The sequence below is a fragment of the Sinohyriopsis cumingii genome, chromosome 9, assembly GCF_028554795.1.
Source record: "Sinohyriopsis cumingii isolate HCF-2022 chromosome 9, ASM2855479v2, whole genome shotgun sequence".
NCBI lineage: Eukaryota > Metazoa > Mollusca > Bivalvia > Unionida > Unionidae > Sinohyriopsis > Sinohyriopsis cumingii.
The window spans coordinates 50770770-50795170 of record NC_142969.1 but is presented as its reverse complement, the minus strand read 5'-3'; the positions used below and the strand labels follow the sequence as shown (position 1 = coordinate 50795170).

At 36.0% G+C, this 24401-nt stretch overlaps 1 protein-coding gene across 1 annotated transcript in view; it reads left to right on the top strand.

Moving 5' to 3' along the window:
- Window positions 1-5930: 5930 nt before the first annotated feature.
- Window positions 5931-24401, top strand: part of LOC149791799 (uncharacterized) — a 38473-nt gene continuing 20002 nt past the window's right edge. The window contains exons 1-4 of the mRNA XM_089969271.1: window positions 5931-6328; window positions 6768-6947; window positions 22075-22185; window positions 22728-22919. Of these exons, the coding sequence (XP_089825397.1) occupies window positions 6265-6328; window positions 6768-6947; window positions 22075-22185; window positions 22728-22919 (547 nt within the window). The 5' untranslated portion in view covers window positions 5931-6264. The remainder of the gene's footprint in view (window positions 6329-6767; window positions 6948-22074; window positions 22186-22727; window positions 22920-24401) is intronic.

The following is a 24401-nucleotide window of genomic DNA, read 5'->3' as shown; positions in this document are numbered from 1 at the left end:
AACATACTTCTTGTAATGTCTTGGTCCTAAATTAAAAAGGTGCCGATCCGATGTGAAGTATGGCCATCATGGTAGGCATCTTGAAAATCGTTTTGCTACCCCATAAAAGAAAGTTATATAGCCACTGGGCTTCACATAATGATATATGATGTCTAGTCTGTTCTATTTAAAATTGGTGCTGATATGATGTCTAATATGGACACAACAGTCTTGCTTTGGTCCTATTAGTTTGATCTTCTTGGAGGAGAGATCATGAACTTGTTACGATATCTAATCTGAAACTGTTTCAAAGCAATATAGTACATGTCAACAATTGAATATTGATAATGTCAGAGGTTCAAAAAGTAAGAATAAAAAATAACTGAGTCTGATTTTATGCTCACCCGCTCACCTGTCTCGTACTATTGTTATAGTTGTAAATCTCGTCATCAGTTACTAGCACAAGTCATCAATTTAATACAGAATATAATATGCATTCGTATTATTGTTATTGGGACTTTCAGAATCTATTTGCCTTATGCCAGGAAGAAGTTCATATTAGTCTTGCGCATTATCCCGTGGGCAAGACAAACAAATTAAGAGAGGTCGTGCACAGTTAGTAATTCTTTATGATTTGCAATTTCATACTTTGCGATCTCTCCAAACTACATATATCATCACCTTTATGTATGATTACATATATCTCTATCTTCTTTTACATAATGGTCCACAGTTTTTATAATAAGTATATCCCTGTTAAAATGCATAATTTCCATTTTGTAATCCATGGCATAACATGATTATTTGAAGCAATTTTGACAATATGTACTATATATTTATGTTTTATCTAGTTATATATATATATATATATATATATATATATATATATATATATATATATATATATATATATATATATATATATATATATATATATATATATATATATTAAAATTAACACGGCTTTTATAGTGTTGGTATGAAGCACTTTGATATACCAATACTGTTGTTATATCAATTTGTGATCTGCCAATGAATCAATAATATGCATATATACACATTCTTGGAACGACGAATTTTACTACTGTGTTCTTTCCGTTATTAATCACTAGTGACGTATGAAAATAACGATACAAATATTAACAATCCCCGTTTTCTAAATAAATAGACAATTGCATTGCAATCATTTCTGCTTTATGTACTCAGAAACCTGCAGTGAGGGGATACATAATTTGGGATGCATGACAACCTTGAAATTGAACTTACACCAAGTAACATACAAGAGTATGGTTCGTTGTATCGGTATGTGTGCACTTGCCTTATAATTTATATAATTAAAGATAGAACAGTACAAACCCTGTCGACTTTATACCGTAAATGTCTTGGTTACGTGTTACTCATACATGTACTGTGAAGTGTGTTTGTGATCTGAAATTTTAACTCAGACTTTGCAAATTTTCAATCATAGTCCTACCATATCTGCAGTGTGGCAGTTTATAGTGATGTCTTGCACTGGGGAACCATGCCGCAGATATGTAGCACGATGTCCCCCGCCAGTCATATTATGCTGACACCAGGGCGACCAGTCCCAACACTAACCTCTTAATGATGAGCGCCTAGCGAGGCAGCAGTACCTTTATTATAAGTCTATGGTATGAATAGGACCGGGCTCGAACTCGCGACCACTAGTCCACGGGAGCGGTCCATACTGTTGGGTATATACTGTTTAGTTGTTGTTTCTTAAACCTATTATAATGTTCTAAACTATATTATTATTAGTTAAATATGAAAATGTCAAACACTACCCTCTCTCTCTCTCTCTCTCTCTCTCTCTATCTCTCTCTCTCTCTCTCTCTCTCTCTCTCTCTCTGAACCATAGTAGCATGAGACGGGCCAAAATCTATGCAAAGACGAGCTAACAGGAGATATTCTTTTGTGTCATCCCAAGATGCCTCTGGACTTATGAATGATGGTAAACGTTAAGTCAAGCCGACCAAAGAGAGAACAAAGAGAGAGAGAAAGAGAGAGAGAGAGAGAGAGAGAGAGAGAGAGAGAGAGAGAGAGAGAGAGAGAGAGAGTATGGTCGTTAGTACTGTTATTAACGCAGACTAATGATTTAGATCAACTGTAAATATATTACTATATTTTAATTACCTCGTGTTTGTTCATCTTTACGCTTGGTTTCTATACCACGCTAATTTCCATAAGCTGGTCCGTGAAGGGGTGATCGTTCATGTCAATGATTGAGCTAATCATGTGTTTATAGTGCTCTACTTTCTTCATTATAACCACCTTTCATTTTTAAATCATAGATGTGTCTTATATTGATTTAATCAATGTAAAAAGTAAAAACTCAAAAAAAAACAATCAACTTATACAGTTGCGAAGGTGATTTTAAATAGCAACAAAAGGCACATACTGCATTCTGTAGTAGATACACTCGGTAGGGATGTGAGTTGTTCATTCAATCGGTCAATACACATTTGTGCGTAGTAAATATTAAACTCCATTCAATATGCAAACACATGTATCTGCATGTGATATAAATAAAATATATGTACATTATGTACGCTGTATCAACTATAAACCACTCATATAAATGTTTCATTTAAAGGATATTCGACAAGCCTCTTTTTCTTTTAATGTAACATGTATACATCTCGTGGTACGCGGACTTCAAGCCCTAACATAACCATGGAAAGATTGCATGCTGCATTATACGCTGAGATTCCAGACCCATAACAATCGGCTTCTCAAAGATTATTTTGATACATCTCGCCTATTTTAAAGTAAGTAGATAACACTTGTACGTGTTAATAATGTAACTCGAGTGAGATGTATTGTATAGGCATGCTTAATAAAGCATGTATTAAAATTATTATAGCCATTTATATTTCTTTCAATGCCTAATCAATCAACCTAAACACTAGAAACCCGGTGTTTATTATCTATTGTATAATTGTTTGCATAACAATTACAGAAGGCTGATAACTCTTTATTGTTTCAAAAAGAAGTAAACGAATTAAAATAAGTGTACTTAACTCTTCAAAAGTCAGTTCGTCAGAGAGAGTTTAAATACATGTCGCCGACTTCATGGTGACTAGATGATTATTGCTAAGCGAATGGATAAGCCAGCGTTCTCAAATCATTTAGTTTTAAGAATAAAATATTATTCCATAAAGTCTAGCTTTTATTACTGTATATGTTGTTCTGGTAGCATATCTCGCCGTAGAAAGTGAATGTAATAACGGTTCCAAAAGCAAATCAGATGAACCCTTTAGAAGAAAATGTACCCTCCCCCCTTTCTATCTGTACTCTCTCAATACTAAATATTTCAAAACCATAATATATTTATATATGTATATACATATATGTGCATTCTAACCCTTCCTTTCCTTATCAGGTACATATTTATCTTCATTTATTATTTACACACATCTTTTTGATAACTTTAATTATGGGAGTATGATTTTAAGGCATAAATAAAATAAAAATTAACTGTAAAACGAATGAACCGCAATTTCATTATCATCCCGTTTTATTCTGCCAAATATTTAAAATTTAGTTGTGATATATTATCATATAATGAGTCAAGTGTAGATATCCCAAAGGCAACTTCAGTTCCAGTGAATTTGCATTGGGCAAACTAGCCTAAGACATTTGTGTTACTTTTGTGTCAACCTACATTTTTAGAAATCACAGTTTTTATTTTGATAGATGAATTGACAATTTAGATATGTTTGATATTCTTAAGATTTTATTTTGTACTATCTATACTTTATGCATATTTTTGCTATAATGCTATTTCATATTTCCCAACTGGATGGTAATTTTTTATTGTGTCAGTAAAAGAGATTACAAAGTTGCAAAACAGTATACGGTAAAAATGAAGTGATGCATATACTGCCTGGCTTACAGTTAAGCTTACTTACAAATTTCTAACACATACTTTCATTCCTTCTTATGATCATCGAAATGTAGTCATATGTCACGGTCCTCACAAGTATATGAATACACTTATATGTGTGTGTAACGTTTTGCGACAAGTACATTAATTTAGATAGATCGTACTATTACTGCTTGGCAACATTATACCTTCATATCCAGACTAGAACAGCACTTTCTATTTGACGTGCGACTTGCACAGTACGAAACTTGTAAAATTATTAAAATGATATGCTGCGTGTGCGGGTGTTTGTTGAGGATTATTCTCTTGAAGGTGACCACATTACACTCACAAGACAGCTATTTATGAAACTCCAGTGTGAATATTTATTGGTACTGTAAGTCAAAAGGTCTAAACCCACTATGCAGCATAACACGTACTCCTAAAATTAAAAAAAGAGTTCAACCTAACTGGCTGATAAAACAGATAAGAAAGGGGGTGGTTTATTTTATCTTGAACCTTTTCCGAAGGCAATATTTATTGTTACAATGCATACAATTAAAATTCAAGTCCGATTCGAGCAGGAGGCCAGATATAATTGTTTCGTAGTATAGCTGTAAAAAACAGAATTACATCATATCCATCATCTGGCCAAATTAAGCCATCACAATAATTTAAGTGAGAAGGACCTACTCGTACGATCAGACGAATTAAGTTCAAGCCAATTGTCTGTGATCTCTCACTGGCTCTGAAACCATAACAGATCCTAATCATATGTTAACTTCTTCTTAATGTCTTCAATCATTCTTGATCATGTAGGCTCTAGTTCCCTATATGAGCCTAAACTCGTTGGATCACTAATCTAACCTTAGTTATACCTTACGTCAAAACCCATGCAACAACCTTTATCCATTTAGGTCATCAAGATATACCTTGCACAATTCGACAGAGGTTAACTCTCGACATCACTTTTGTGATGCATCCCACATACGGCTATTACTATATCTTGATGACCTAAATGGATAAAGGTTGTTGCGTGTGTGTGTGTGTGTGTGTGTGTGTGTGTGTGAAAGCTTGCTAGAGTTAACAACTCACTTTTATATGAATTTCTTATATTTTCACTTACTATTAAAAATGCATCACTATCACTGGATTCTTTTCAATTTGCAGGTCTCAATTCAAATTGTAAAACAATAGGATTACTTGGATCAGCCATGCTGTTTAATGTACCAGCCTCAAACTCTTCCAGATACTCATCTTCTTTAAAGTGTACAGGATAATAACTTTTACGGGCAGCCTGAGCTTCCGCAGATTTGTGCTTTGAGGAACGTATTTATTACAATCCAGACAATTGACCCGCTTCCTATCTTGAAGTGAAATCCAAACTGTTAACATTTCTTATGTTCCTATTCTCAAAAATGGCAATTATTTTGAATTGCATCAATTTGTTAACTACATACTGTTTTACACATATATCACCGATGGAAAGGGATTGCGTTTATACTTTCAACAGCACGTTGTATCAAAACTGAATACAGGAAATGAAAATTGCATGAGAAACTTTGGGGTTGGGATGCAGAATTATATTTAGCTACAACCCATTAACGTGTCAAGTCAGTCCAATAACTAATAAAATATGCGTATCCTAATTATATATTCGTGTAGCGGAATGGAAATGAGGGTACGTTGAAGCAGGCAACCAAACTAAATGGACGATGTAATCATGGTAATGACCTACGAAGATTCAGTCTTTTCACAAAGAAGGATGATACTAGTTACCTGACGCCATTTTTAACAATGATATCTTTATCTACAGTACCGGTACGGTAACATTAATACAACGAGGATGAGTTGTTATACAAGACTAGAACTGCGTACAATTATCCAATGCGCAGACATTTTCTGAAAATGTGTCATTTCGTATCCCGTAATTAGTTTCAACCATTCAGCACACTTCGTTCTTTAAAATGTTACTCTTATATACCGCCACATCTGAGCGAGATCGGTAGCTCTTAAAATAATCAGATGAATGTGTCAGGTATGTGCGTTTGTTTGTGAATCTCGCTCGAGAGTTAAAGAAAACGTATTGGAAAGGGTATTAATAATGAACATATATACTAACACATACTCATCTGAGTAGTACTCAGGTGATCTCCAAAGAATATTTACAATAGCCATGTACATTTTTCTTACAAATACACAAAGACATACAAATCTGAGAAACGCCCTAACGTGCAATATATACATGGGCACATACAAATTAGATAACATGAACGTGTCGGACTGATATGTCAGTTTATCACGTATTACCGCACGGTCCGAAGATACCTGCCTTAAAATATATCGATCGCACAGTTACATCCGTTTCGATGTAATCTTAGGATGGATAACCACATAAGATGGAGCAACTAAGTTGTTTTCTTCTTTTTCTTGCATATTTGATTGGATATTCGTCATCTGACGGTAAGTAACTTTATTTTTGAGTTGATATAAAACAATAAGCAATTGATGTAGGAGTTCTGACAATTATATACCACAATGTATACTTACGACTGATAACAGGACACGTACTTTGGTAATAGTAGATTTCATGCATGCTAAGCAACATATATATATACATGTATACACCCACCCACATATATATGCCTTCAGCCGTTTACCGGAGAAACTGCGTTCCAATATATGTTTAGTACAATTTTAAAAAATTGTAGCCTGCGTGTGAATATATATATACATATATATATATACATATATATATATATATATATATATATATATATATATATATATATATATATATATATATATATATATATATATATATATATATATATATATATATATATATATATACAGTGTATATATATATGTGCGTTTAATACAATTACATCATATTATGCAGTTACTAATCTCGGCGAAGGTTACAACTGGAAACAAGCAATGGAAGCATGTGAAAACAAGGGAGGAAGTTTACCCGAAGTTACAATAATAGGAACTGGTTTTGGACAAATAAATGACATTCAGCATAAAGATGTCTGTATTTGGCTCAAGGCAACATATACACGTGCCGATAACATGACAGGTAAAATTAATAATATTGTTATAAATATTAATCTCTAAAAATATTCTAGTACATAATAAATGCCTTCTAGGAAATTACATTACTAGCGAAATCAAAATTAATTTTTGAAATAGAACATCCTACTCTGCACAAAACGTTGTTTTCAATAAGACCATTCCACCATGGCTTTGCTTGTTACTGTCCAAGGTCCGCGCACTAATAATATCCACTATTAATTTAAGACTGACTCCACAGACCCAAATTTATAAGTTAGAAAATAACACCCTACATCCACTCTATAAATTATTCATGTTTATACCACCGATCATATAAACATGTATAGTCAACATAACAGGTCAGCAACGTTGTACTTCCACCAGTTTTGTTTAGTTTTACATGTTACGTTCTAAGTGTACAAGTTCATTCTTATTCCTGAACCAAGTAAAGAGCAAAATCAAACCAAAACAATCCATTTTCATCGACTGCAAACAGTAAATTCAAAGTGTTATGTAGGACTATATTGTTTTAAAACTAAAACACGAAATATAAAAAATAAAAAATAAACATATTACCTTTTAATAATCCAGCACTGATGGATGCAGCCACTATTTCATCCCCATCGCATTTTAAATAAGAAATAAATAATTACAAAAGGTCTTATTTAAGCCTTCTTAAAGATTGTAAAATTTTAATAACAAGTTTGAAACATAATTTAAACATTTTATTGCTAATCCACAAGATTATGAAGCACATGTTTCAATGCATTTATTCAGTGCAACAATTAGGTCGAGTTCGATTAGTCCCTATATACTATAAGAAACAAATATAATTTAAATTATAATATAAAATATCATGCTTCAACATAAAGAGTTATCATTTTTTATCGGTATACAATCATGTTTTTGATTTACATTTATACGGCATGGTTTATTGTAAGTGTCCTGTACAAATAAAGATAATTTACTTGCATATATCGATTTCATTGTAAATATAATAAAAACTTTAAGGAATGTACGTTTGTTTGAAATACTGTTATTGTGTCAATGTATGTTTGCTATGTTATATAATTATTGTTCTGTTGCATCCCTATGGACGAATAAGTTAATTATTTGTAAGGAGCCTAAATACGGAATCACAGGAAGATGTATTTGGAGAAAGAATGTGAATTTTGGCGTATTTAAGAATATTCAAATGTTAGACTATAGCCTTATGAGATATCGTACTAACTGCAAACTAATTACATTTAATGAGTTAATGATAGGCTATCAGTATATTACGGCAGACTAACTTTTAAATAAGTGTGAGAAACGAAAAGCTTTTAAGCAGAAACATAAACCGACAATATTTGTATCAACAGGTTTTTGGCTTGGATATTTAAAGCAATATAATGTAAATACCAAATTATATAATTTTCTAAGAATAGATTATGCACATATAATACAATTCGAAATTGAATTATGTACCTTATTTCATGATCTCTAAATAAAGCTTTCCAATCTAGTTTTAAGGAAGGCCTTTGACAGGGGCGTCGCTTAAAGGGAACCTTTTATCACAATAAGATATGATACGCGTCATAGGTGTGCAAACAATATGCAATGCTTGGAGCTATTCGTTTAATTATATTTCTTATTGATGGATAATAATAGACCATGGAACAATGTCAAACCTTTAGAAGAACAGCAAAATGATAAAATATCATAGGTTAAAAGTTAGAAGCAAAATAAATTTGAAATACGTTTTTTATCAGAAGCCATAACAAAACTCGGACAAATACAAAATATTTTAATAGGTTTAGCTCAAATTCGATGTACTAGTAAATTTAAAACAAACCACTTGAAAACCAGTGAATAAACAATTCGATAAACAAAAATCAAATTTAAAAGGTAATGTTAAGTTATCAAACTCCTGAATAAACATGGAAACGATCCTATATAATAAACACGGTATGATATAATGTTCTCTGTAATTTAAATAATTAACATAATTCTTACGACTAACATGTGGACAGGTTGGCTGGAAGCAAAGCGAAACATGGATAGGTGTATTTCCAAACATAATTGAGGAATATCATAATACCTAGCACAAATAAATAAATAGTTCAACCTTTAGAGCAGTTGTACCCCTACCACACACCCACATGCACACACATACACACACACACGTCACATACACACACGCACACTCTGGAATAAACATGTGATTAGGAATTCAAAATACAATCTATATTTGCAAAAGAATCTGCACTTAATTTGACAGAAGAAATATTTAAAACCATGCACTCGACTCTTATGTGCACACATTGTAATATGTGACTGAAAAAGTATGGAAGAGGGATTTGGAGTGAAAGATTTAGGTCTGAAAAACGAACAAGACAACGTTGTTTAAAGACGAAATACATTTTGAATACAACCACATTAAGGGAAATAAATACGTTTAAGTTTCAAGAAAAGCACATGATGTATCTTTTCAAATTTGGACCATGGTATAACTATTATGCTACTGAACTAACGGTGGTTGATATAGGTCGTAGTCACTGTAAATATTTATTGTACAATTAGCCTTGCAATACAATGGTGCATATTGTGTGTTACAATGGTGAGAAACCAATAAGCCTGTCATCCGGACCCAACGCTTAACCAGACAGTAGAAATCATGTCAGGAGCGTACTAATTTTAAATAAAATAAGCATTCTAATGCCATTATCATGGGAGGAAAAAAAAACACTTAAAAAATATTTTAGAATACTGCCAAATATTAGCTAATTGCGGATTTGAAAATAAGCTGTATCATAGCGTTTCTTCCCAACATACAGACAAATGATAGCAACATTTTGTGGGTAGGAAACATATTTTAATAAATGATACTAAAAGCACCAACATTGGTGAGAATGATTACGTAATCTAGATTAAATCCTTCACTAGCTAGAATAAAAGACAACATAAGTATTAGTCAAACTAAATATAACGTTCATGCAAATAAAATAAATGATTGCTTTATTATCGCTTTAAAGGTTCTCAGATGTAAATTGAATGTAATAATTAACAATTATATAAAACTGCTGGCAAATTTTCAAGAATTCGAGCCCACTAAACGATTAGCATAGATTATCAATCACACCCATAAAGTAAATACATGTAAATGCCAATTTGAGTAACAGAACAAAGCCAATAAACATACTGAACATACATGAAATGGAATAGGTAATTAAAAGAAATTTAGGATATACTGGACACGTTTTTCTTCAGGAAGTAGATCCTGAAACAGAGCGATGTATATACATATATATCTATGAGAGAAGACGTGTATATAAATTTAAAAGAGTTGATGACAAATAAAAAGTATGCGCTAATGATGTGAATAGGCCTCACAAATATATAGTTGTCATACCTACATTTTGGATTGATAGACGAACAATATGGTTTAATAAATACAAATTGAATACAAATGTATAAGAAAAGTTACACTGACCGAAAGAGAAAGTCGCTTAGCAGAACAAATCCCATGCGGATTATGTTACTGTTGTTAGACGTTACGGGCAAATTGATCCGCCAATTTTATGTGGCCGGAATTCAGTTGAAGTATTTTCTTTTAATTCGATTCGACACAGCTATATACACCAGCAGACATTATTATGACCCGTGATAATACTTGTGATTTTTCGGCATGCACTCATTGACGGATTCGTAAAGAACCTCTTACCTCCACTTATGTCAAAGTACGTGACCATTGTCACATCACTGGTGCATACAGAGCACACAACGTATGCAATTTACAATTAAGATTTTACGCAGACATAACAAAACTCCATGTAGTGCTTCATAATCTGCGCGGACCTGATAGTCACTTCATTATGCAAGCGGTATTCACGGCGACAAAGTCATCAATAAGTGTCATTGCAAACAACATGGAATATAAACACCACCTTTTGGCTAGGATAATTATTGTTAATTGATTCGTTACTGTTAACTAAATTCGTCCTCGGACACGTTAGTGGGCAATCTATCAATGGAACACTTCTTAATGTTCTGCCCAGGGCGCTAGCACTTCAAGCATTGACTTGGTATCGGTTAAATATATGTATCCATCTGATTATATGAGCAATTAGGACAAATGTACCAAACGAAATTGCCACCTATTGAAGCGTGTTATTTATTGCTTCCACGTGAAGTTATTACCGACAACGACTACACTACGAGCTCGCAAACGCAAATTCTGATTCGCTTTTGAATGCAACACCACTGGTGACTATTTCCAATTCTATTTGAACACAGTAGTACATAAGTGGATATTTCTATACCCTATCGGACCCAGGAAACCTGTTTCCACCTCTAACTCGATAGAGACAATCTATCAGTGGAAAATTTCTTAATCACTCGTAGATGTTCTTCCCAGGTCGCAACGCGCCTCAAGCACTTGGTATCGAGAAAAGGTGTGTATCCATCTGAGTATATAAGCGATTTGGACAAAGTTACCAAACCAAGTTGACGCCTATTGGAGCGTTTTATTTATCGCTGCCACGTGAAGGTATTACCGACAACGACTACGAGCACGCAAACGCAAATTTAGATCCGTTTTTGAATGCAAAACCACGGGTGCCTATCACGAACTGCATTTGAACACAGTAGCATTAAGTGGGTGTTTCGATACCGTATGGGTCACTGGAAATTAGTTCCTACCTCTAACCCACATGCCATGCTATTCCCCATGCGACTGATAGATGCTGGAACACCTTATTGTCTAGTGGAAACTAGAGCTGTAACCACACATGTGACGTGAATGTGTCAGGCATGAGGCTTAGAGACTTATACGGTTATCCGTTTCTCCATAGAGCATATAAGCAGGCCATACAGCACATTTGTACTCCACTAGTATACAGTGATTGATTGATTGATTGATACAACGAATATTCTGCACAGAGAGAGAGGTGTACATGAAGAGGCAAGAAGTAAACGGTAGCGATATATATATATATAACTATCGGTAGAACAAATGCGTTCTTGTTGATTAACCATCCAGGCATTACTTTACTCAGTTGAGTCAATGTTGGTTTACAATATTCGATGGTAAACGTAACTGGGGTAGATACTTCAGTGAAAGTTACTTTGCTATTTTAGAAACAGATCCCGGATTGTTCTTGCATCTAGTGCATCAATCAGTGCTTTGGTGTATTTACGTCCACGTGCAATAATACCAAACCGGTTTTGATTGATTTGTGGTACATCATAATGTTTGCAGATGAGAATTTCTACTTCAGCTTAACAAATTCATATGACAAGTCATACGAGGGTTTGGTAACACCACTCTGATGCAAAGATTCCTCGAGAAGTGGAGCTACATTTTAATCAATGTTAGCATCCGCTGCCAATTGGCCCGAAACCCTGTTGGTAAATTCCGCAACCACATTACTACGGTCAGATTCCATTGTGTATAATGATGATCAAAATATAATCTTAAGCACAAACGACAAGGACGTTAACAATTTTTCCCACTAAATTTTGAGCGCTTCTAATTGAATTTCGTCTCCGGTGACCAACGATACTAACGTATACATGAACGAGTTCATAAACTGAATAGTAACGCTGAACTGCAATTGTTGCAGAGGAAACGCCATGCATTTTTCCATCGTGCTGGGGATCACACTAATTGGTGAGTCCGATGCCTGGCTACAGCATGGCTGATCAAGTGGCAATGTATCAACGCACGAGTGATGTGACGGTTATCACGAACTTTAGAGCAACGACATTTACTTTCATCGCCAGACAAGCTTTGATCTTTTTGAGTGAGCTGACTTCACTCTTTGTCAGTGAATACGTTTCTCACAAATCCAGCAGTGAGTGGCTGATGAAAAATCACGAATGGTATCACCCTTCATAATAATGAATGATGCTGAAAAGGCACTATGTCGGGAGTACCCTAAAGGACTGTTATGTTTTGCCATCACATCGAACGGCAACTTGACAAAACCGTTACAGAATCTGCTGTGCGACTTGCACTGTCTGGGCGATATAAGGCCCGTTCTTGCCTTTGTCAGCAGAGCCGGACGCATTAGCATATGTGCAAATAGAGATTTCTACTGCAATAGTCAGGCATTCAAATTCCGCGTGGATGATATACTAGACTTTCATCTTTCGCTAAGCTGCAGTACATTTGACAGTGTTTTTACCAGGCTCGGTTCGTGATAGTGTGTTGCTGTTTTTCAGTGATACTGACAAAATAAAAGTCAAGACTGGTTGGCAGTTCTTGAGTGCTAAATACATAAATGGAACGTCTGATATTGTTTGACGTGATTCTTGATGTGCAGTTTAAGCTGACGACCATGATCTTGATCCATTCGTAGTGCGATACTGATTGTGAGTTTTTTATTTCACTCAGCAACAACAAATCAGTCTGAATTCGTTTGTGTTGTCCATGGGTTAAATCTTACCAGCGAATGAAATCATTCCTATTTAACAGCGATACCTGGGCTCGGTGTTTTAAATTTCTGCAGCGTGGCTTTGGTCACTTGCATGAGAAATTCGATATCACCAACTCTGAGTTTATCCAGGTGTTGCAGATATGTTTGAGGCCTGGCTCGATATCCACTGGACAGGTATATCGCCGAGAAGACAGCCCACTCGAAACAACAATTATCAAATTTCTTCACGGTGATCACTGACCTTAGCGAGACACATGTTTATGCTGCTATGTAACTGGATCCACGAAACGGGTAATACAACGAGTCTCTAACTGACCACATCATTCGAGAGTCAATACAGTTCCTGCATTGTGTATTTGGCAAGCGTTTCGAGAATCTTTTTCATACCTCTGTCAATTACATCACTGATGGTGCAACTGCCTTTGAGATTATGTGAATCCACATAATAGTAGTTCTGAATCCACCCTTGTCACGACTAAGCGGTATGACCAGAACAGCGCCGAGGACAATATCTACTTTGACCCCAGAATGACTAAAGTTTTGCACCCCCCTACAGTTTCGTGAATAAGATTTGTCAGCAGTTTTCAAGCGTTTTTGCCTGGTTTCTCTGTGGGCAGGATAATGGTAAAATGATATTTCAACTCGCCACTACGTTTCTGAAATTTGGCTTTTTTAACTTCCAAATGTTATGTTTTTGCATATTCAACCCCTTCAGTAGCAATACCACAGGCGAGATAAGTTTTTGTTCTTCCTCAGCTCGAAGAATTTTTTTTCATAAGAGCTTAAAATCGCAAGGATGTCGGTTTTTCTTCCGACACTGGGTAATCGGATATTGTGCTTGTGCAATGATTGTTTTCGTTGCTTTACTGTTGTTTTTGTTGTTGTTGCAAAACACCTGCTGGAGGTATTGGTGGTAATAATTATGTATTCAGTGCAAATAGGGGTCTCAATAATTCAGATATATCTGCTTTTCCCATATGACTTGGTATATGTATACCATGCTGCCATGCGAGTTGTCTTAACTGTGATTTTGTACGCTTGTTCATATTTAGTTGCGGGAGAAGCGTCTTTCTAATTTTGTGCCGATGATTTGCTTTATTGTTTGGTATTTTGCCAGGATGGCTTCTGTTCTGGTATTTCTTTTCTTGTGGCATGTCTTGTGTTTGTGCTTGGAAATCCACATGTAATTGTGGTTTTGATTTGTGTTTGCGCAACGTATAATACTCACAATTAGATCCACAAGGTTGACAAAGATGGTTACATGATTTGATTCCAATGCAGTATTTTAGGCAAGGTCTTGCCTCTAATCCCTCACGTAATATTTGCTTGTGTGTTTAACAGTACACGTAAAGACATGGTCTGCCACAGGATTTGTATTTTCCAAAGCAGGATGCTTGGCGTTTATTGCGTACCAATGACATGGGATTTCTCCGTTCCAATGAAAAGGACCTTCCTATTTACGTACGTGACATCATTTATCTAATTGACAAAAACACTGCTAAATTTTCTTTTAGCAGCATTCTCAAACAGTAATCGCCTCTGCGCTGCTAACGTCATGCTTCAAATCAATCCTTGCTAAATAATTGACAACGCCTATTTCAGAATAACCGCAGCAAACTCCTTCTTGGGTGTTGAGCAAAACATGTCTAACCACGGATCCGCCTCAATAAGAGTAAATGTGTCATCAAGTGTGACTGCAACAGTGGCTGCCCCAATTCTGAAACTATGGGACTTGAAATGGTTAGAATTAAAGCCATTTTGGTTCATAAAAAGCGGCCCTGAAGTATTACCCCTGAGGGTTAGGTATACTTGTAAATGAGTTATCGGACATGTCACAGGATTTTGTTGCGCAGCAACATGTAATATGTATGGTTGTCCCGAGCCGTGTTAAAAAGTGACTTGAGATAATTGTATCAAACTATCATTCTGATGTACAGTTGTTTGTACTGTAATCTCTGCTATTCTGAGAAAGGCATGGAAAGCCAATGTAAACATGGCCGAAAACATGGTACGCCTGAAAAGGTCTGAGATGGTATGCATCATAGAAACTCTAAGGTTATGCAGCGCAGTTGTGTCAATTGGCAAACGAACATCATGAGATTTACTTTTGTGAATTGTTTGAATGGGTTTTTGAATAAGGAAAGATGAAGAAGTGTCTGCGAAGCCGTTACGTTTGTGCACATATCCAACTGCAGAAAAAAGTGGATATCGACGATGCTGCATATTTCATGTTGATTAAGTGCGTTATGAAAAGGGCCAAATTGGTTATTGAAACTTGGAGAAAGAACTCGGTCACAGCGTCTGATGTTAACTCTTTATTTAGCGTGCAAGAGAGCTTACATGTGGTTTGTGTAGCTGGGTGCAGGATATTTTTAAGCAAATGGTCAAGAGTACTCTCTAGCTGGGCAAGGCTGGAAGAAGCGGAATTCGATGAGGGTGTGAGTCCGCATAGGGAGACATCGCGTGGAAACTCGAAACATGTTGGCGAGAAAGAGAATCGGCGAGTCTGTTACGTATACCCGGTATGTGTTTTGCCCTGAACAAGATATTTAATTTAAGGCAAGATAGTACAAATTTACGAATGAAATCCATGATTTTTGTGTCGTTACAGGATTGCTTGTTTATGATTTCAACTAAAGCTTGATTTTCAGTGCGGAAATAGATACATTTATTTGATAAGTGTTCTCCCCAGACCTAAACTGCCAGAACGATGGGGTAGAATTCTAGATGCGTTATATTTTGATATGCCCATGCCTTATCCCTAATGCCACATAAATAGTGTGCTCCTAGGATCGCACCGTATCCGACTGAGGCAGAAGCATCTGTGTACAAGTCCAATGTGTCGAAAGTCAGTCAAATGTCAGGTAAGAATAAAGATTTACCGATAAAACCGGTTAAAAAGATTTGCCAGGCCCTTAAATCTTCTTTTACTTCTTTTGTTAGTCTAATGTGGTGATGCGATTTTGAGATGCCAATAGTCAGGTTGATTAGTCACCTTAGAAAGGCTCGTAAAAAACTACTGCGGAAGCAACGTTAAGATTACCTATGATGGATTGCAACTCCTTGAGAGTAATTTGTTTCGAGCTAGATATAAATGTATAAGTTCATTACATTTTTTCTAGTTTGTCCGTGGGAAGGCGAACCTCCATTCTCACGGATTCCATTTCGTATCCGATGTACGTCATTGTTGTTGACGGTGCAAATGTTTTATCCGCAGCCATAGGAACACCGATCTCGGCACATACAGTCAGGAAGCGATCGAGCTTATGCTGGCATTGGACACGAGTTGCATCTAGTATCAAAATATTGTCCAAAATATGTGGCATGTGTGTTATAGATAACTTTGTGTTCGCTATCCATTGAAGAGAATTGCTAAAGGTCTCAAATATCTGGCAACTGGAACTACAACCCATTGGTAAGCATTTGTCAAAATAGTACACATTCCGCCACAAAGGCCAAAACAATGATATTGCATGGGACTAATAGGAAGAATGTCGAAAGCATTTCATATGTCTGTTTTTGACATAAAAAAAACTACCCAGCTATTTTATAAATGTGATGGCATTATCAATGCCTTCTTAATGTACTGCTGAGTTGGAATTTCATCGTTAACGGAATCGCCAGGTGGATAGGTGATGAATTAGACTGAAAGACCCAGGAATTTTCTTTTCGACTAGGCCCAGGGGCGAAATGTGTAAATTGTGAAATGGTTTTGTACGAAAAGGCCCTGCAAAGCGACCCGCTACCAATTCTTTCTGTATTTTTTCTTCAGTAATGTAGGCATTAGTTTGAGCTCATTTCAGATTATTACATACGTGTGTTTGCAATGTCCCCTTAAAACTCGGATCAAAACCCATTTGGAATCATATTGCAAGCGGTCGATTCTGACCAGGGTAGGCAAAGGATCAGCACTATTTGCCGATAGGTTTCTTGTTGTTCAGGTTTGTGGTTCGAGGTTGTTCGGAGCGTTGGAAACGAAAAAGCTGGTTGTTAGGTCGCTGCGGCTGCGGGCTATTTTGTGGAAGCTCCTTAAAGGGCTGAGAAATTGGTTTGGGACAGCGAATGAATGAGTGTCCCCTTAAACAACTGAAGCACTTGTGTGAAAATTGCATGAAAACCCCAGTGAACAGCGACCACTTTTGTGGTAACTAAAAAAACATCTTTGGATACTTTAGGTTTGTTATTTGTGAGGGATTTTTTTTACGTAGTTGTTATGACCCGACTCTAGAATAGACTTCATGTAGAGTTCTAGATCCGTGGTACCCCATTTAGCTTCCCCCTTTGCAACCATTGTCTAAAGTTTTCATAATAGTACCTGCAATCAGCGCGTTTCTCCTCAAGTTTAAGGACAATTTCTATGTCATGGGGAGGAGAGGTACTAACTAGGGGATATTTTTCACATAGGACAATGGTGATCCTGCTCCAAGCAATTTTCCACTGTTCTATTTCAGTTGGACGTTCCTAATGTTTTGGACAATGCTAAGTTCAGGACCAGTATTGTGCGTTTCTAACTGACATTTGACACCCGCATCCTACGAGTTACTCAGGAGTGTAGACAAATCAATGTATGAGCCCTCCCATATGTTTGCCTTAACTTTTTCAGGGATTAGAGTGGATAGTGTGATCGACAAGCTTACAAACTGTAATTGTGAAAGCCCCCGGAGACAGAAACGATTTGGACATCGTTACCTGCATCCACAGCTGTACATGTAAGTGAAGCCATGGTTTCCACAATAGCGCGGGAGACCATGGATGCTGTTGATGTGTTGTCTGTTGCTAAGGAGGGTTGAAGTTGAAACCCAGTTTGTGGACTATTTTCCGTGGACGGCCTGAGCACAGCTACCAGATGATCAAATTCATTATGGATCTCCTGTGTCACTTGGGTGGTGAGCCTGTCGGAGACCTCATGGGTTATAACATTAAGAAGATGGGGATACATCAGAGCCCCTTCAGGGTTGGCGGCCGTTGTTGTTGACGGCCGTTGTTGTTGACAATGGTGCCTTCTTTCTGTGCCTCTTCACCGCCTCTTGGATTTTGGACCTTGATGGTCTGGCTCTCTTCACAGTCATTTGCGACGCGGCCGCAGCTTCCTTTGTATGGGCTATTCTGTAGGGAATACCACAAAAAATTAACAATTACATATATTTCAGTGGTATTACTACGAAACAAATCGTTGCAAATGCATAACACTTATTGCAATATTATGAACATCGCTGTTCACTGTACTGAGATGAGACACGAACTTGGTAGTAGTAAGAACGAAAATGAAAAATCGAATTTGAACATTATGAAAATGATAGGTCATCGTTTTGAGGTGTGGAATGCAACATAAAACCAGTAGCAACAGATCAATTACGGGTAAATGGTCCTAAACGAACTGGGCAACACAGCCAAATAACCTGGAGCGAAGTGGTGGAAGCAGAAGCATACATAACTAATCAAGTGTCAAGTAGTGAGGTGCGGGACCAAAGTACGTCAAGCATGAACATCGTAACAAACGTAAAACGAATGGAACCAACTGGAAAACAAGCATGCCAGTGATACGGAATCAACTGGCAATAATAAAATCCAGTGGTACGTAACCAACTGCTAAACACACAGGCCACTGATAAGGAATCAACTGGCAAGCATGCAATCCAGTGGTACGGAGCCAACTGGTAAACACACATACCAGTGATACGGAATCAACTGGTAATAATAAAATCCAGTGGTACGGAACCAACTGGTAAACACACATGCCAGTGATACGGAATCAACTGGCAATCAGACATTCCAGTGGTGCGGAACCAACTGGTAAACACACAGGCCAGTGATATGGAATCAACTGGTAATCATAAAAACACAATCCAGTGGTACGGAACCAGCTGGAAAACACAAGATAGTGGTTTCAGAACCAATTGAAAGAAAACAAACACGAGTCGTTTGCAAATCCTGCTAGAAAGTATTTTAACAGTGAACCAAGGATAATAGACTGATAAAGCACTCTTAGGCACATATGATGATGAAATGAATTTATGCAAGAGACAATGGGAAGTATATATACATATAGCTTTATGGTTCTCTGATTTAATTTTGCGTACGACAGAGAGATTCAGCCTGATAATTGTGTCGAATATTCTGCCCCCAACCCCATGGATAAAATTCTAGAATAGCGCTGAATATTAAAATCGGGACGTAATCGATCGTCTATTTCTGATTTCAAATGACGCTGCTATTTTTACAGATGGAATGATCCAGTATGAGAGTGACGTAATGTGTAATAAAAGAAAGGTTAGCAGAATTTATGCAATGGAAATAATTTAGCATAAGTAAATACTTAACTTTCAGGACGTTTCGTCGTGGTCAAATTTCCAGAAAACTAGGAAATTCTGACAACGTGAACCGATAAGAACGGCGAAAAAAAATACCAAAAACGAAAACACGTACGCTCCCCAGAAGGAAATTGGCACAACTGACGCTAAAGTCCCTAGCAGAGAGAATCCCACCGCGCACCGCCGGTGCGAAAGCATTGTGATTGGCTGGGCAGAACACGTGATTATAAACTTTAAATGTATTGTGTATTGGCCCTTGACAGCTCGTTACACGACAAATCTGGCGGGAAATTGTAGACCCAATCACACCTCCCATAAATGTCCTTCCGCGAGCGTGAAACTTTATATATATCTGACCCAGAATCACTTGTCTAGTTAGCCTGCTCTGAAATATCTTCGTCACTGACCTCAACAAGAACGTCAGAGACATTGGGCAAGTTATCATGTTTGAGTGTGTACTCTATTCTGCAGTTTCCTTAGGTTTGTTTGCTTCAGAAAATCTGCGCAGGTGTTTTCGTTCTGTTTGAATGGTCTCTGCCGAATATAACAATGTATCAATATGTTCTGAATTTGTTTTGAAACCTTCGTACAACTTTTTTTTACCTCTTGAATGAACCTGTACGAAGCATTCAAAAAATATAACGATTTCCGTTTTATGTATCTCTGACCTTCCAGTCTTTTGGCAGGATTATGTCATTGCTAGCGACACTAATAAGTTCGTTAATAATGATTGGGCAATCAGTTCCTTGAATTTTACTCAGCATCTTTTATATAACGCCTCTACAAGTACTTAAAGGCAAATATATACACAACTCTGCATTCATTTTTACTTTCACCAACATTAAATGATTAAGATACATATATAGGCTATATAACACAGTTTAACGAAATCAATGCATTACTATAGCAGGCTGTATATATCATTCCCTACCTTACATTCGTCTGTATCAGCACTAGCAGCACTTTCTACAATATTTTCCTTTCCGTATCACTGCAGACTAGAGCAGTACGAAAGCGCTTTTTGAAAGATGAAACGACGAATAGCCGTACGCCATGCTTGACAAACACGTGTCACTTGTTTGTTCAAACCGCGAGCGGTCCCACAACAAATGAGTGATCAAACATATATTGGTCGCGAGGTGAGTAGCTTGTCGTGGGAGTTAGAGTCGAGAACTGGTGTCCAGAGACTCATTGGGTATCGAATGTAGCAATACGCCCATTCCTACTACTTCTTACTACTAACACCGATGTATGTTTGTCAATGCTCCACATTAATTACAACAAGATGAAACCCTTTTACTTGGATGGGGTCAAGATGTTGTACACCGACAATGACTCGCTGCTGATTCACATCACAGCCATTAACGTGTACGTGGACATGCTGCATTAAGTTTAGTAAACAAATCTGACACAAGCGAATATCAGAAAGAACATCCGTTTTTAGCAATATCAATAAAAGGGTTGTTGGTTAAGTTCAAGGATGACTGCAGGCATTCCTTATTCTCTTTTAGCAATAGCAGGTTATAAGTTTCGAATGGATTTTAAAAGTTTAATTGCTAAATAAGTATTTTAAAAAATCTATTTTTTTCGTAATTGTATTTATTATTTAATGCATCTGTTACTATTTTGATCTGCATCAGTTACACTAATCAGCATCTGTTTTAAGCAGTTATTACGGTATTATTCTTAAAAGTAGGTTTCTCTCCGTTTTATGAATAAACATGATACAGTTTTCTTGCTTAATTAGTGCCTGATTGCTATTCTCAACCTTTTACATTTTTCCCGTCCGTACTTAGTGTCACTGCCTGAATGTACTCTTGAACTTTAAGGGATAACTGACGAAGTGATTATAATTCAGCTATGCTCTAATTTCCAACGCTTTTAAAGTAAGTTAGTTATATTAGGTTCCATCTCTGGATTTATATAAATAAACATACAACAATCATCATAGGGGATTTCAGTAACCTATAATGCAAATCGAACATAGTGCTCGTAGATACAAAGGTCCCGGACGATTGTTTTTTTATTCTATTGTGCAATTTCATATATATTGATATTTGATATATTTTAGATATTCAGTATCCGATGTTGTAGTATACGTGGCTAAAATCATGAATGAGCGTCGTTTGTTCCTATAAATACTTTAAAACTACGTTCACCATATTAACTATTTGACTTCAACTTTATTTAGTTAATTTTTCAAATCCATAGCTGTTGCTCCATTCCTTTTTATTAAGAACACCTTTAAAATACGTTTGAAAAAGCCAAAAGCTAACATGAATGCGTCCCTAGGTTCCAAACATAATATCTTTACTTCTTCAATATCTAACATCATTAAAAGACGACAAAATATTTATATTTATCTTTTGACGGTTGTTTAGTCTCTTGCATAGCTGGGTTAATATACTCTTATATTTTATAGATGACAAATACCCAAACAGCTGCTGTGAAATCATATTTAGAGACGAAAACGGGATTGACAAGAAGGATTGTGTTCTCTGTAGTGGGCACAATCGATATATGTGTGCATCCGGTGAAATTTCTTTTGTATATATCATTTATTTAGGAATATAAAAGTATCATGTATATGTTTGATGTTGTGTTAAGCTTCTTAAGCTTTGTATTGCCCTGTTCCGAGTTTGTCTTTCATATAACAAAGGGATGCATTCCCATGAGAGAAAAAAATCTATATGTTAGTAATAGGTACACCGACAAATCTAGTAGCACTAAAGATTTTCCTGCAGAAATATGTATATTTGTTTATTGAGTTTAAGAACTAATAGCTACGCTGTGAATCAAGCATATCACCACACAAGAAAATTTAGTACGAGGTATCATTTAATTAATACCAAAGAAGATATCAATCGTCATTTAGTAAGCAAAAGATAACTTCAATTGATTGGTTTGAAACATTTGTCATTATTCTCAGTGAATGTTATAAAAACAAATATATGTAATAATTATAACAAATGTATAATATTTTCCATTGAAGTAATTGTATTCTACTTTCCGAATCTGCAAATAAATAAGATGCTAAAATAACACAAAACTGATGATGACCTATTTTATCTCCAGGGAATAGCACTATCTCATGGCAATATTCCAGAGATGTAGACGAAGCTCCATGGCTGAGTGCAGCTCAAAATTGTAGTAACCATGGACTTGGTCTACCGTCCGACACGAACACTGAATTCTTAAAATACTTGCTGCCTGGGCAAGTCATGTGGGTTAATGGTGTGAGAACATTAAACACGAATCCAACAAAAGGTAGGATGGACAATAATCTTCTCATTAGTAATAAATGTATAATTATGACATATATTCAGATAATATTTATTAGCACCTGGCATCAAAATATATGGTGATTTCTAATATATATTCAACTTTCTTTGCATGAATATGTGTCACAATTGTGTGACTGTGTTTATGTTTGTGTTTAATTTAATCGTATTTTCATCTCATCATGTGTGCCAAAGAATAAAGCACCGTTAATGTGCCTCATCTCAATACCGCACGTATTTGCAAACGCCGGTGTGAAATCCGGTAAACATATTAAAAGTTTGATTTTCAAAATCCACATTAATGCATTATACTAAACAAAGTTGCAAATTTTTCCACACCAAAAAATGTCAATTCACTGAAGGTTTGCACCTCTGCATGCTTAATGCTAGTTTTACTGATTTACACTGGGAACACACTTTTCTATTCTAAGATACACATAAGGGTTAAAACGTTACTGGATATAGTGAAAGCCTTCTGTTCTACGTTGACATTTCATGTACCGAGAAAAAATGGGTAAAACCAAATATTTGTAAAGCATAATCTCAACATCCATCTACTTATTCATTTGAAAAATTCGACTAAATCGTTCTTTGATCCAGAGGTATTTCATTTTTGCGGTTTACATTGATTACAAAAACCCAGAAGGAAGAACACATATAATAAACAGTCAAGAAAACAATATTTCATAAAGAAAGAAAGTAACGTACCTGAAAAAGTTAAATAACTGACTTCTTATGTTCCGCTGTTTTCCTGATCACGTGGAAGTCTTTTTATATGAGAATAAATAATGTGTAATAGTTGTGTAATAAGACAGCATAATCTCATTTATCGTGCAATGGCATCATAATTCTCACATCTGACTTGGAGAATATTTTTTAATCATTTTAAGTCGACATATTTATCTTCTGTTATTTGCGTTTCACTCTTTGAATGCTATAATAAGTGATCAACTCACAGCTCAAGCTTATATATCCGAGGCAGGCAAATACAAAAGATCAGCAACAAGTTTGTGCAAGTATCAAAAATTTATATAATACATATTTATCACTGTCTGAAGCAAATAGTAGATTATAACCAAACCCTAATTTCCTTCGTTCTTCAATACATTAATAAGTAATGAATCGGACAGTGTATCTATATACTTTGTTGGTATACTCTGCATACACTCTAAGTATAGAGACACGTCTACTCCGGCAATGGTTTCGTGTTCTAGGATCATTATGGAATAATGCCTGTCTAAATCTGTTCCGATCTTTTCTTCCAGCATGGTCAATCCAGAAGGCCCTTTCATCGGTCTTGCTTTTATTGTTAACGATATATCTAAACATGATGTATGTATTTAAGATCCACACTGATACTGATAGTACTGTAGCTGACTTGGAGATGTCACTTATCACGACAGCTACAAAAGTTTGTCCCATTTTCATTGTACTTACTTGTAAACAAAATAAGGCATTTATACTTACT